The sequence below is a fragment of the Rhagoletis zephyria genome, unplaced genomic scaffold (assembly GCF_001687245.7).
Source record: "Rhagoletis zephyria isolate East Lansing unplaced genomic scaffold, Rhagoletis_zephyria_1.1 Rzeph_scaffold_12914, whole genome shotgun sequence".
Taxonomy (NCBI): Eukaryota; Metazoa; Arthropoda; class Insecta; order Diptera; family Tephritidae; genus Rhagoletis; species Rhagoletis zephyria.
In genome coordinates this window covers 2,284-14,289 of record NW_016169987.1, presented here as the reverse complement: position 1 = coordinate 14,289, position 12,006 = coordinate 2,284, and the positions used below count along the sequence as shown (strand labels likewise).

The 12,006-nt window shown below is 38.5% G+C and overlaps 1 protein-coding gene across 1 annotated transcript; it reads right to left on the bottom strand.

Moving 5' to 3' along the window:
• Window positions 1–2,895: 2,895 nt before the first annotated feature.
• Window positions 2,896–4,510, bottom strand: LOC108377890 (uncharacterized; the record flags this gene model as incomplete). Its single annotated transcript, XM_017634184.1, has 1 exon — window positions 2,896–4,510. A coding segment is annotated over exon 1 (1,032 nt), but the record flags the coding sequence as incomplete, so codon positions are not given.
• Between the last annotated feature and the right edge of the window lie 7,496 nt (window positions 4,511–12,006).

Genomic DNA, 12,006 nt, shown 5'->3' with positions numbered 1-12,006 from the left:
TCAGATTGTACATTTAGAATTGTATTGTTTAAAAATTATATTCAATTAATTTAAATAAATGACTACAATATGGGTGTCAATCTAGCTGTTTTTGAAAAGGGTTTTAGTTCTAAACAACATGAAGGACAGACAGTTGCCACCCGAAAAAGCCAAATTTTACTTGAATTAATGGAATTAGATAATTGGAATATGTATAACAATATGGTGATCAGACCAAAGGTCCTTAATAAAGTTTTAGTTGAAAATATTTTGGAGAGGGTTGCCACCTTTTTTAAAGTCGAATTTAAAATAATTATACTCAATTGAAGTGTCAAACGTAAGAGTGCTTAGAAATGTTCAGATTGAACATGAAGAATTTTATGAGGTATTGAAGAGCACCTGTCTTAAAAATAACTTCAAATGCAGTAATATTATATGTAAGTTAAATGAGTTATTAAAATATATGTAGGTATTAATCGAAAGTCTTGAAAAGGCCCTCTTTCTAAGCTATATATAATAGCAGGGTTTCCACATATTTGAAAATTCAAATTCAATTTTAGTTAAAGGAATTAGGTAATTCAGCATATGCACGTATCACAATAGTGTGCGACGAAAGAGGTTGAAAAAGGTTACCAACTGTTCAGAAAGATAAATTCAAACTTTTCAATAATTTCAATGAATTATTGCAATGGGGGTATCAATCGAAATGGTTTTGAAAGGGCTTCATTTCTAAACTACATGTAAGAGGGTGATCCGCTTTTCAGGGTATAACTAAATTGTAAAAGTATCACAAAAGTGAGGTTTAAGAAAGTTTTAGTTTGAAAATATTTTGAAGATGGTTAAAATCATTTAAAATCTCCTGTTTTTGGCATAGTTTAAGTATGTTGAGATTTCGAACACTCAGCGAAGTGGGTGATGGCGATCTAGTGGAGCCATATTTCTCTCTGATCACGTACCGCCGTCGGAGTCGAATTTCAAAAAGCCCGAGAGTCACGAAGCTGAAAAAGCCACGCTAAAAAGAGGCGACTCACTATCATACGACTTCTTGAATGCTGTAGCAGATAATACCAGCTGCAGGACTAAATCTCTCAGGTATAATCTTTTTCAAGAGCACACAATTACTGTATGAGCTTTGCAACGATAAGGACATAGTGCAACGGATGATGCCCAATTTACCAATGAGGTATTTACCCATGTGCCATCACCACGTGTAATTGATATTTATATTTCATATTTAAGAATGTCTAAGTTTTCCTAAGGTTTAAAATAAAACCCATTAAAAATTATTCTATATCTGTTGTAAGTCCTTCCAAAAACAACAAACACATTCACAATTATAAGAAAATAAACATTTTTGAATTGAAAAAATGTTCAATCGGTTTACGCTTCCTATTCTAATGAATGCGATATGCTTCATTTGAAAACAGGCAAAATTCCAAATATGACTTGGTGTAGCCGCCACCTGGCACGGGCTTTTGGAAATATGTATGCTGTATATTTTACAAAAATAAACAATTTCCATTTCGAGAAGCGAGATTTATTATTAAATGCATCACTGCAAGGCAATGCATTTTATTTTTATGATACTAAAATAAAACAAAAAGCAAAAATAGATCAGAATACATTTAGTTATAATATCTGTGTGTTTATGTATGTATGTATATTTGCATATGTACATTAGAGTGCATCATACAAAAAAAGTTGCGGTTTTCCGGAAATACAAAATTTTTTTATATTTAAGACTTCTGCCAAAATATTGCGGAAAAGTGTTACGATTTACGTGAGCTAGACCGATTTCAAAATACCTCCATATTTGACATCGGGGGGCAAAACTACGTCAAGTGTCATTAAAATATATTAAATTTCCCACTGACTTATAGGCAACTATAACCACTTTGTGAAAAATTGCATGAAAATGCTGAACTTTAGGGCCTTTCGAGCCATGTCTTTCCGTTGTCGTTTCTATGACCAAAGGAACATTTCTAGGGGGAGTCTTGCTTTGTAGCTTAATAAAAAATTTTCGCCATACAACCAAGGCGCAGTCTAATGTGCAGACATGAGCAGAGAACGAGCACACAATGGGCTAGCTTTTCTCAATATTCATCTTAATCTGGGTATTAATGACGACTCAGTATTTAAAGAATTTTAATCTATACTTCGGTAAATTGCATGTGACTTTTTTTTGAGTTTTGTATATCCATAATTAAATACAATATGCTGCATCTCTAAATAAAACAATAATATTTTCGGTTGTTACGAATAACTTAAGATAGAACTTGGCCCCTTAAAAGAGAAATCGTGCGGCCGACCCTGCACCCTAATATACAAACATGTTTCCAAAAATATAATTTTCTACTTAAAAACGACTTCAAAATTTGAATATGTGCGCGCACTCATCTTAAAATATTCGTGCCAAAAGCATTTAATTTCATTTGAACTAAATTCGACAACAGAAACAAATATATATACATATATATATAAAGTGTACGCGGTTTGAAAAAAACTTAAGAAAAAAAAAACCAAAACAAAAATGAAAGCAATTATGTAAATATCGGACAAAACCCGACGCGAATTTCTTTCAATTTTATTTCGCATTCACCTTACACTTCGTACACAGCTTTTGTCTAGCTCATCAGTTAAGCTGCAAAGTTGCCTGCCCGCCCGGTTTTCGTACACCTGCCTAGCCACTTCTGCTGCCCACCCAAAACACCTTGTGACTCGTTGTCCAACGTCCGTCCAGCGTACATCGCATTAACCCATTTGAATTTACATACATATAACAGTATTAAATTAAAACCTCATCGCATCAACAAACTTACTTATTTCACGCTACAAAAGAATCTGGCATTCCAACCCACCCTTTATATAAATGTACATAATATGTATGTAAGTATTTTGTCTTCGGTATTCACTCACCTCGGACGAGTCTGTTGAACGCCGCCAGCCTTGCACCATTTCGAATGGATCCACAACGGTTTCTTCCTCAATAACACCGTCTGGCGTTGCACTTTCCATTACATACACCAAGTCCACTTCTTGCGGCGCTTCCGGTCCATGCTGCGCCTCATCCATACCAGTCACATGCACAGCCCCGGCCACACCAACGACATCGGCCATATCTATTGCCACCCCCAAGCAATCGCCGGCACCATGCACACCAGGTGTGTCCATTGCTATGGCAAGTATTTCGCTTACACTTTCTGTCACTGTCGCTGTGGTTCCTTCTTCCCTGCGGCCATTCTGCACTGGCGTTGTCCATGGTGATGGTGTGGGCGCGGGTGTTGGTGGTGTTTGTGTTGTCGTAAGTGTTTTGAATTTTCCCAAAGTCCCATTACATTTTGCTGACCGTGCTTCATTCCAACTGCATACCTTGCGCGACTTATCTTCGATTGCCCTATTTTCTACACCAGCTGTGCGCTGACGGCGTAGCTGATATCGTGGAACGCGAGATTTCGCGGCATTGGCGGCGAGAGCGGCGGTGGAGCCGCTTTCAGTGTCACTGCTAGCGTCAGCAAGAGCGCCTACGGCAGCGCCGCAATTATAGTTGTTGTTCGTGTTGTAACTGAAAGCGCATTCATCGCCATCAATGCATTCTACATCAATATCAAAATCGTCGATGGCAGGGGCGACGGCATTAGCCGCGTCAACGTAATAGGTTTCCATTTCTGCGCACGTTGTTTGTGTGCTCTGTTCGTCTTTCCCCTCCGCGAGCGGCGGCGTTTCCGATTGCTGATACAGCGCACTGATCCGCTCCGCGTGCACCTCGCGCATATGCTCTATAAAAACATCGAATTGCAAGCAAATACCAGCGCAAAAGCAACAATTCATGCCATAAGTTTGCGCATCGGGGGACACGGTAATTTCGCCACATTTTCGAAAGCAAGCAAAATCCTCCAATTGCCAGTTGTTGACTTGTTGAGCCAGCAGAGTTGAAGACACAACACTCATCGTTGCGGACGCCAGAGGCGAGCGAGCGCGTGCGAAAGTGTAGGCGCCTATATAATAGTTGGGACGAAAAATTTAGCCAAAGAAGGTGGTAAAATGATTATGCGCCGCCACCCAACAGCAAAGCCCGGAAAACTTACACACACACGCGCGCGTACGTACTATACCCTGACACGCGAAAGTGATTTATGCGCGGAAGACGCGGCGATACAAACATTTATAGATACTACTCCAGCAGTGGCGCTTCCGATCAACCCTATCAAGTGCATACGTTGAAATACGCCCGAAAAAAAACACTTCTAACGGTTACGCTTTTACGCACGCTGACGTATTTTTTCTTCCTAAAATTTTCTCTACTTTTTATTCGTGTAATAAATAAGCGCGTTCACTTTTCTTTGATTATGAATTTCATTTCCTTTTACACCAAAAATAAAATATACACACTAGCCAAGGTTTTTGTTTATTAATCAAAAGACAGGCAATTTGTAACGTCCGTGCGCGCCTAGTGCTACCAGCCAACCGATTCAATGTTACTCGTTCCACTGCCGGCCATCAACTAACTAGTTCCAGCTGATGGCCGCAACTTCGGCATAGCGAATACACAAAATCGAAAACACTTTCTGCGCTGCTGCGCGTCACTGGCGGCGGCAGGCGCGCGCTCCGCCTCTCGTTGAATGTACTACGCTACGCAGTGTTTATCAAGCTTTGGGGGGCTGGTAGCGCTGCTGCTACCACATACTACTACTCGCAAGCAGACGAAAAGCGTCAGCATTTTTAGGGGTGTGAGAGCGAAGTTGGGCCAAAGAGTCGCATATAGAAGTACTACGTTGGTTAGTACGTAGCGCATCGGTTGGAGCACGGATTGGGAACAAGAAATACTAGATTGAAAAGTAGGTAAAGTGTGTATTAGCAGGAGGAAAACAAGCGTTTTATTGTTGGTGATTGCTGTTTGGCATTCGAATTGTGAGGATCTCTTATGAAATCGTTATGCGTCAACACAATTAAGTAGGATTACACACATATACCTATGTATGCATATACATAGAGGCATGAACAGCCCTCTGGTTTTTCATACAGCCGTACTCGTTAGTCTTCCCTGTCTATCATCACAAAGTATGATATTTATTTGCTTACGTTTGACGGTCGCGCCACAAAAAATTTGTTCGAAATCTCAGGGACGTACTTGATTAAGTAATGAGGGGTTTCTACGCCGTCATTCATCAATTCTAATTTGACACTCAACTGTCTGTTGGGGCCGAGGAGAGTTGGCGCTGGATTTTATTTGAATACCCTACAGTTGAAGATATAATATGGTCTGCCTGTCGACTGCAGTGTCTTTCAAGCCGTGAGCTTTGCTACAAGTACAGAGTTTTAGGTATCTATCAGGCGAAGTACACACTATCTTTTTTGACTAAGCGGTTCAAAGTCCTGAAATGAAATCAGCGATGCGGATAACTTCCTGCAAGGAACGATTGATGGTCTACTGAGGGAAACTGTGGAGAATATCACAGCCGTAACAAACGACCTATTGACCCGACTATGAGAAGTCAAAGTGTTTATGACCGAAGTCGAAGAAGTCAAATATTCACTCTCTGGTGAGGAGGACGCTAACCAGACCGTGGTCGCTTGTCCAGCCAGAGCATGCAAAACTTTTGGTAGGGATTGCACAGATTAATTTCCACCCCGCAAGGTCGCATCAGCCGTACTTCTCGCCGTATTTCTCCTTCGTCTCGCCGAAAGAGAAGAGCAGATCGTGCTCATCCAGGAACCTTGGGTCATAAAAGATCAGGTTTGTGGACTGAGCATTAATGGATAATAACTGGTTTATGTCACCGACAAAGATAAACCCAGGCCGTGCATTTTCAAAAAAAAATCTATTAGTACGCTCCTCTTTATGCATTTTAGCGATGCAGACCGAGTGGTCATAGCATTGGCAGATACACCCCCTCCATCCCAGTCCCTGAAGAACGTAGTAATGGAGTCCTTAAGACGCGGCACTCCAATGGTCATGGGACACAACGCGAATGCCCATCATCATATATGGGGCAGCTCAGACACGAATAACCATGTGTCAATGAGCAGGGGCATAACTTTTGAATGACTACAGAGTAACTGAAGACAACTGCTTTTCAGACCACATGTATATGGTTTATAACCTAAACGTACGGATAAAGAAATAACAAGCGGTCCCACATTCCAGATAAACTCAGAGCATCAACTTAATCAGGTCGTTGATAATCTAACTAAAGTGTTTCAGCGTGCAGTAAAGGTAGCCGGCCCGACCAGGGCGACAAGTAGGAATCCAAAACACCCATGTTGGCCAATTGAATGTAGATCAAAATTTAACGAAGCTAAAAGATCCAACTCTGGGAGTGAATTTAAGGTCTGGCAACAGCGATTTAGTCACTGAAGCTAAGCGCTCCTTATAAAGAAACTTCTGTCAGAAGATAGAAAGTTCTTTAGAGGCCAGCAGACTACGTAAGATACTATATACGTGTCCTAGCAATATTAGCTACATACCCCATCAAGGAAGATGATGATTGGACAGCTAGCAGCGAAGAAAGAACTTCTAATACAAACGCACTTTCCGACGACTAACCGAAGAGAACATAAAAAGCACTATTAGCAGCTTCCAGCCGGTATAAGACAGTAAAGGCCGGAAAACTTGCACACCCACCCGCTCACGTACCACACAATGCCACGAGAAGTTGATTTATGTATGTGCAGAAGACGCGACTGCAGCGGTGACATTCAACTCTGGTTAGACCAATGTGCCTATTCCTGGCAATCATAGAGAGTATTCCCAATGAGAACAATTGACTGCGAGTGGAAGTATTCATACACGTCTTTATAACCTAACTTTATACTTGGACTGATAGCCGAACGCCTCCTTCCTTAGCAATATTTCGACATCGCCTGAGTTGTTACCAAGCGCAAACTTGAACAACATTGCTTATTCTCTACCCGTGGATGGCTAGAATTTTTTCAATGGAGTATCAACCTCCACATAACTGACATGTCCAAGCCAGCGGTTGCGTTATATCTTGATGCGTTTGACTATATCCACGTCAATATAGAGCTCGTAAAGTTCATACTTATAAAATTTTTAGTAGACGTCGCCCACGCAAACCGGGCCATAGATCTTGTATAGAATAGTTCTTCATAAGTCGCCCAAAACCGCTTCAGCATCGTACACTTTGCAGCTCGTGTTGCGTTGCCCAACATCAGATTAAAGAAGTCGCACGACAGTGAATCAATCGCTTTGTTTAAAAAATAGTTTGGTATCCAAGGACCAGGGAGAAACATTCCAATTCGGATGGAGCTAAAAGTTGTGCTCAACGTCACTCTACATACGTAGCCGTTTAAGTGATATTTCAGATACTGTATAGATTTTTGAACGTCTGAGTTTCATCAAACAATGGGTATCTCAGCACAGGTGGAAGGAATAAAACTTCACTGAAAGATCTTTGGCCAAATAAATAAAAGTGATACAGATATCAAGGTTTTAAATGAGTAGGGAGGGACCCAAGCACACCATTCGTTGGCTAAGCTTTAAGCTACGAGAGCCCGAAGACACCATGGCGTGTATTCTTTAAAGTTATTGTGTAAATTCAGGACAAATCTTCCTTCGAAGGGCACCCTTATAATTCTTTCTTTGAACCGCCTATGGCAAATTTTACTAGTACACTTGGTGGTGAATGACAATTCAAACGTAAAATGTTTGACTTTGTATTACTTTAGTTGGAGCAGTTTTCTTGTAAAGAGCGAAGAGAGACCTACTAACATGCATGTAAATGCTTACATATACATAAATATGTATATGTCTTTTGTATATTAATATAAAGAATGTACATACATGCATACTTATGTAAAAACTTTGTTGTTTGAATGTTACTATCATTTTTTCTTATTGTCTAGAACCTATAACAAATGCAGTCTACTATATGTGAAGTGAAATTAAAATCGAATCGTCCACGCGCCTTCGACAGCTACTTTACTTAGTTACAGTCATGAGCAATAAAAAAGCAACGGCCTCGAACATGTGTTTGTAGAGGGGTATCTAAATATCTTGATTCCAGCATCATCTATGTTTTAGGTCCGTTTTTTGCAGAAGCACTTCTTATCAAAAAGTTAATACCCGTTAATCCAGATCGTATGATAAAGACGGATTCTCTAAATATCTCGACTTTAACGCCATCTATCGGCACAATTTTTTGCAAAAGTATATTTAACGATGCAGACCATCCGACTTCGTTCGCTTGGATTTTTAAATTGATATTCTCTGAACGTAGACGATATGCGTTGTGGGAGGTGCTACGACTTCTTGCAAACTCTCATCCCCGTTTTAGATCATTACACTGCATTCAGCTTAGCTGTCTGTTTGTAATGGGTTCAAGATTATGGTTCTCTAAATTTACTACTATAGGAGGTACCACGCCCCTGGAAAACACACTCCCTTTCAGTTTACTACAAACTCATTTGTATACATTTACCATAGATCTTCTCACCAAATTTCAAAGTCATGTGAGTTTGGGGTTCGAAGAAATAGCAAATGGGGGATTTCACGCCAATGGAATGTGCCGCGGCCCTTATACAAACTCACTTATTTTTACCTCGCTATAAGCGCCTATTTATAGTTATGTCTTCACACTAAATTTCGAAGTCACGTGACTTATCGTTCTTAAATTATTGCTGATTAAAATTTGGCGTCTGTAAGATGTTCCACACCCCTTTTACAAACGTATTATATGTATGAATATGGATACTTTATTTTAAACATCTATCATAGATTCACACCAAATTTCAAAGCCTTGTGACTTACGGCTCCGAAGATATTTCTGATTAAAAATTTCACGACAATGGGATGTGCCACGCCCCTTGTTCAAACTCATTCATATATGCCTTACTATGAGCGCTTACCATGGATAAATATGTCTTCATACCAAATTTCAAATTGATGTGACTTACGGTTTCGAAGTTATAGTTGTCATGTCTCTTTTTTTATACCCTAGGTTACGTCCGAGGTCAGTCTCTATATACCACTTACAAGCCCATGAAAATCCAGTTAGTAGTTCCGGAAATTAGTGAGTTCAAACAGGCAAACAATCTACAGTTTTATTACAGTATAGATAATTCCAATTAAAAACGGGCTGTATAAAGAAAACCAACCAATTTTGACTTCGCGTTAAATGAATTATGCGGTTATATTTGTTTTCTAACCAATGTGAGAAATAAAAAACCGATTTGCAAATAAATTCGGGAATGTAGGCACAAGAAAAGCTGCTTTCCAATAGCTTTCTGCAGCTGGATAGACCATATTTATACTGTCATTATGCTTAACTGAGAAATAAAGCAAGATTTTTTACCCAGTGGCCAACGTACTCTAGTCGGAAAGCCTGGATGTAAACAATTAAGTGTACCGAGCATATAAAATGAATCATAACAATAATAAAAGAACACAAGAAATACGTTTACAATCACTGTATAGAGCTTTAAGAATCAGCAACGAATACAACTGAACCCTTGAATATTTAATTACGTCTCCCACGAATTTAGCAAACCATTCGCATTGCTTTGAGAATACTTTCAACGTTCTCTTTATATCCCATATCTAGATTCCTTAGTAACATCATTGGAAATAAGATTCTGTGACGAAAACTCGCCAGCGTTTTATTTGAAAATACTTTCCACGGAAACATGTATTTCGAATATGATATGCTATGGCGTTATTGTGGCAAGAAAAACAGAACACAGATGTAAACTTGATAGACTTGTATAAGGAGTCGGTTATGTTTATTTATTAACGAAAGCATTCAAATATTTTTAGCTTTTCCATATTCCACTGCGTCCATAGAATCGTCATTCAGCACACTTGGGCGGGTGAAAACTTGGATACGATCAAAAATGCATGAAGACCGCTTGAATGGCTTGTGCATGCTCAGCGTTCGTCGCAAATTGGTTGAGCAAATAGGCGATGAACTTACAGAAAACGATTTAAAGAGATTTTCTGAGGATACCAGAAAACTTATACTTGCTTAAACCCATGGTGTAATAATAACAAGGTGTTGTCAGTAACTTAACCTNGTCGTCATTCAGCACACTTGGGCGGGTGAAAACTTGGATACGATCAAAAATGCATGAAGACCGCTTGAATGGCTTGTGCATGCTCAGCACATTGGTTGAGCAAATAGGCGATGAACTTACACAAAACGATTTAAAGAGATTTTCTGAGGATACCAGATATCTTATACTCGCTTAAACCCATGGTGTAATAATAACAAGGTGTTGTCAGTAACTTAACCTCACTTTTGCGGCAGTTCTATTCGGGTCACGCATTTTAAAGCAGTAGAAAAGGTACTAGTTATTTACTACTTTTAATCCGTTTGTGCATACTATTTCAAAATAAATGTAGGAAAATATATAACTACAGACTTATAAGCCTGAATAGCTGCACACAGCTTGGACATACATATATTGTAACTTATAAAAAAGTAAAGGCCGTAAAATATGGCAATTTCCTATAAGACTGTAAATGATGATTTAAATATATGAAAACACATAAATATCGATAATATAAGCGAATTCCTAGTTTAATCATGCGGTCACTCTATTCTAGCATATCAGTAGTCCCTTTGGCTCAATATTATAACAATGCAGCAAAAGTTATTTAATATAAAAAATCGCCATAACCATATCCACGATAGCTTTTATTTTTATTTACATTTTGAGGACGAAAATTATACAAATCCAGCAATTTTATATATTAATATCNCAATGCAGCAAAAGTTATTTAATATAAAAAATCGCCATAACCATAACCACGATAGCTTTTATTTTTATTTACACTTATTTACATTTACTTATTTTGAGGACGAAAATTATACAAATCCAGCAATTTTATATATTAATATCGTTCTGAAAACGCCAAGTTCTTAAAAAATCACGATAAAACGAATTACTTAAATGGAGTATTTTAAATATTATTTCCCAACGAGCAATTGTATAAAAATTAAGATCGGCAGCACTGAAAATAAGCATGTCGACCTTGTCAAAATTACAAGAAACACGTCGCTTCTGACAACACCTTGTTATAATTCCACCATGGCTTAAACCTAAAAATTTCTATTTATGTATATACACAAAAAAACAATAAAAATTAATTTAAAAATTTGTTCCGCCTATATAAACTCCTGAAAGTCATTAGTTTATGCGAGCAAACTAGAAACTTGAAGCCGCAAAATAGCTTATCTGCTGCTATTTTCTTTTCCTTAACTGTACAATCATTGCACTCACCCAANATTTGTTCCGCCTATATAAACTCCTGAAAGTCATTAGTTTATGCGAGCAAACTAGAAACTTGAGGCCGCAAAATAGCTTCTCTGCTGCTATTTTCTTTTCCTTAACTGTACAATCATTGCACTCACCCAAGCATATACATATATGTATTTACAAATAAAACAAGTGTGTATATTTAGTATCTGTGTACATATGTATGAAGTATGTGGAAAGCAGATAATCGCGCACATATCCATTACCACCCAAGCGGAATGGTGTAATGTACAATATGTGGCATGACATCAGTTGACATGTCAGTTAGTAATAAATATGTGCATCCTTGCTAAATTTTGCACGCATTAAACATAAAACATTGCAATCGGAATGAGTCGAAAACAAGAATTATATGGAAAAAAAGATAGTATTGCAGCTGCTCTCTAGCTCTAGATTTGAGATTATCTGTGGTTTGAGAATAGATGTATGTAAATCCAACTAAGAAGTAGAGTCAGTAGAGTTATAAGCAAATTCGCATCTTAATATTGTCGGGAAAACGTGAGTTCCACCTGCACGCGAAAAAATATATATGTACATATATTTTGGCGAAAAATTTCTTAGTGGGTTGCTAATGGTNGGAAAAAAGATAGTATTGCAGCTGCTCTCTAACTCTAGATTTGAGATTATCTGTGGTTTGAGAATAGATGTATGTAAATCCAACTAAGAAGTAGAGTGAGTAGAGTTGTAAGCAAATTCGCATCTTAATATTGTCGGGAAAACGTGAGTTCCACCTGCACGCGAAAAAATGTATAT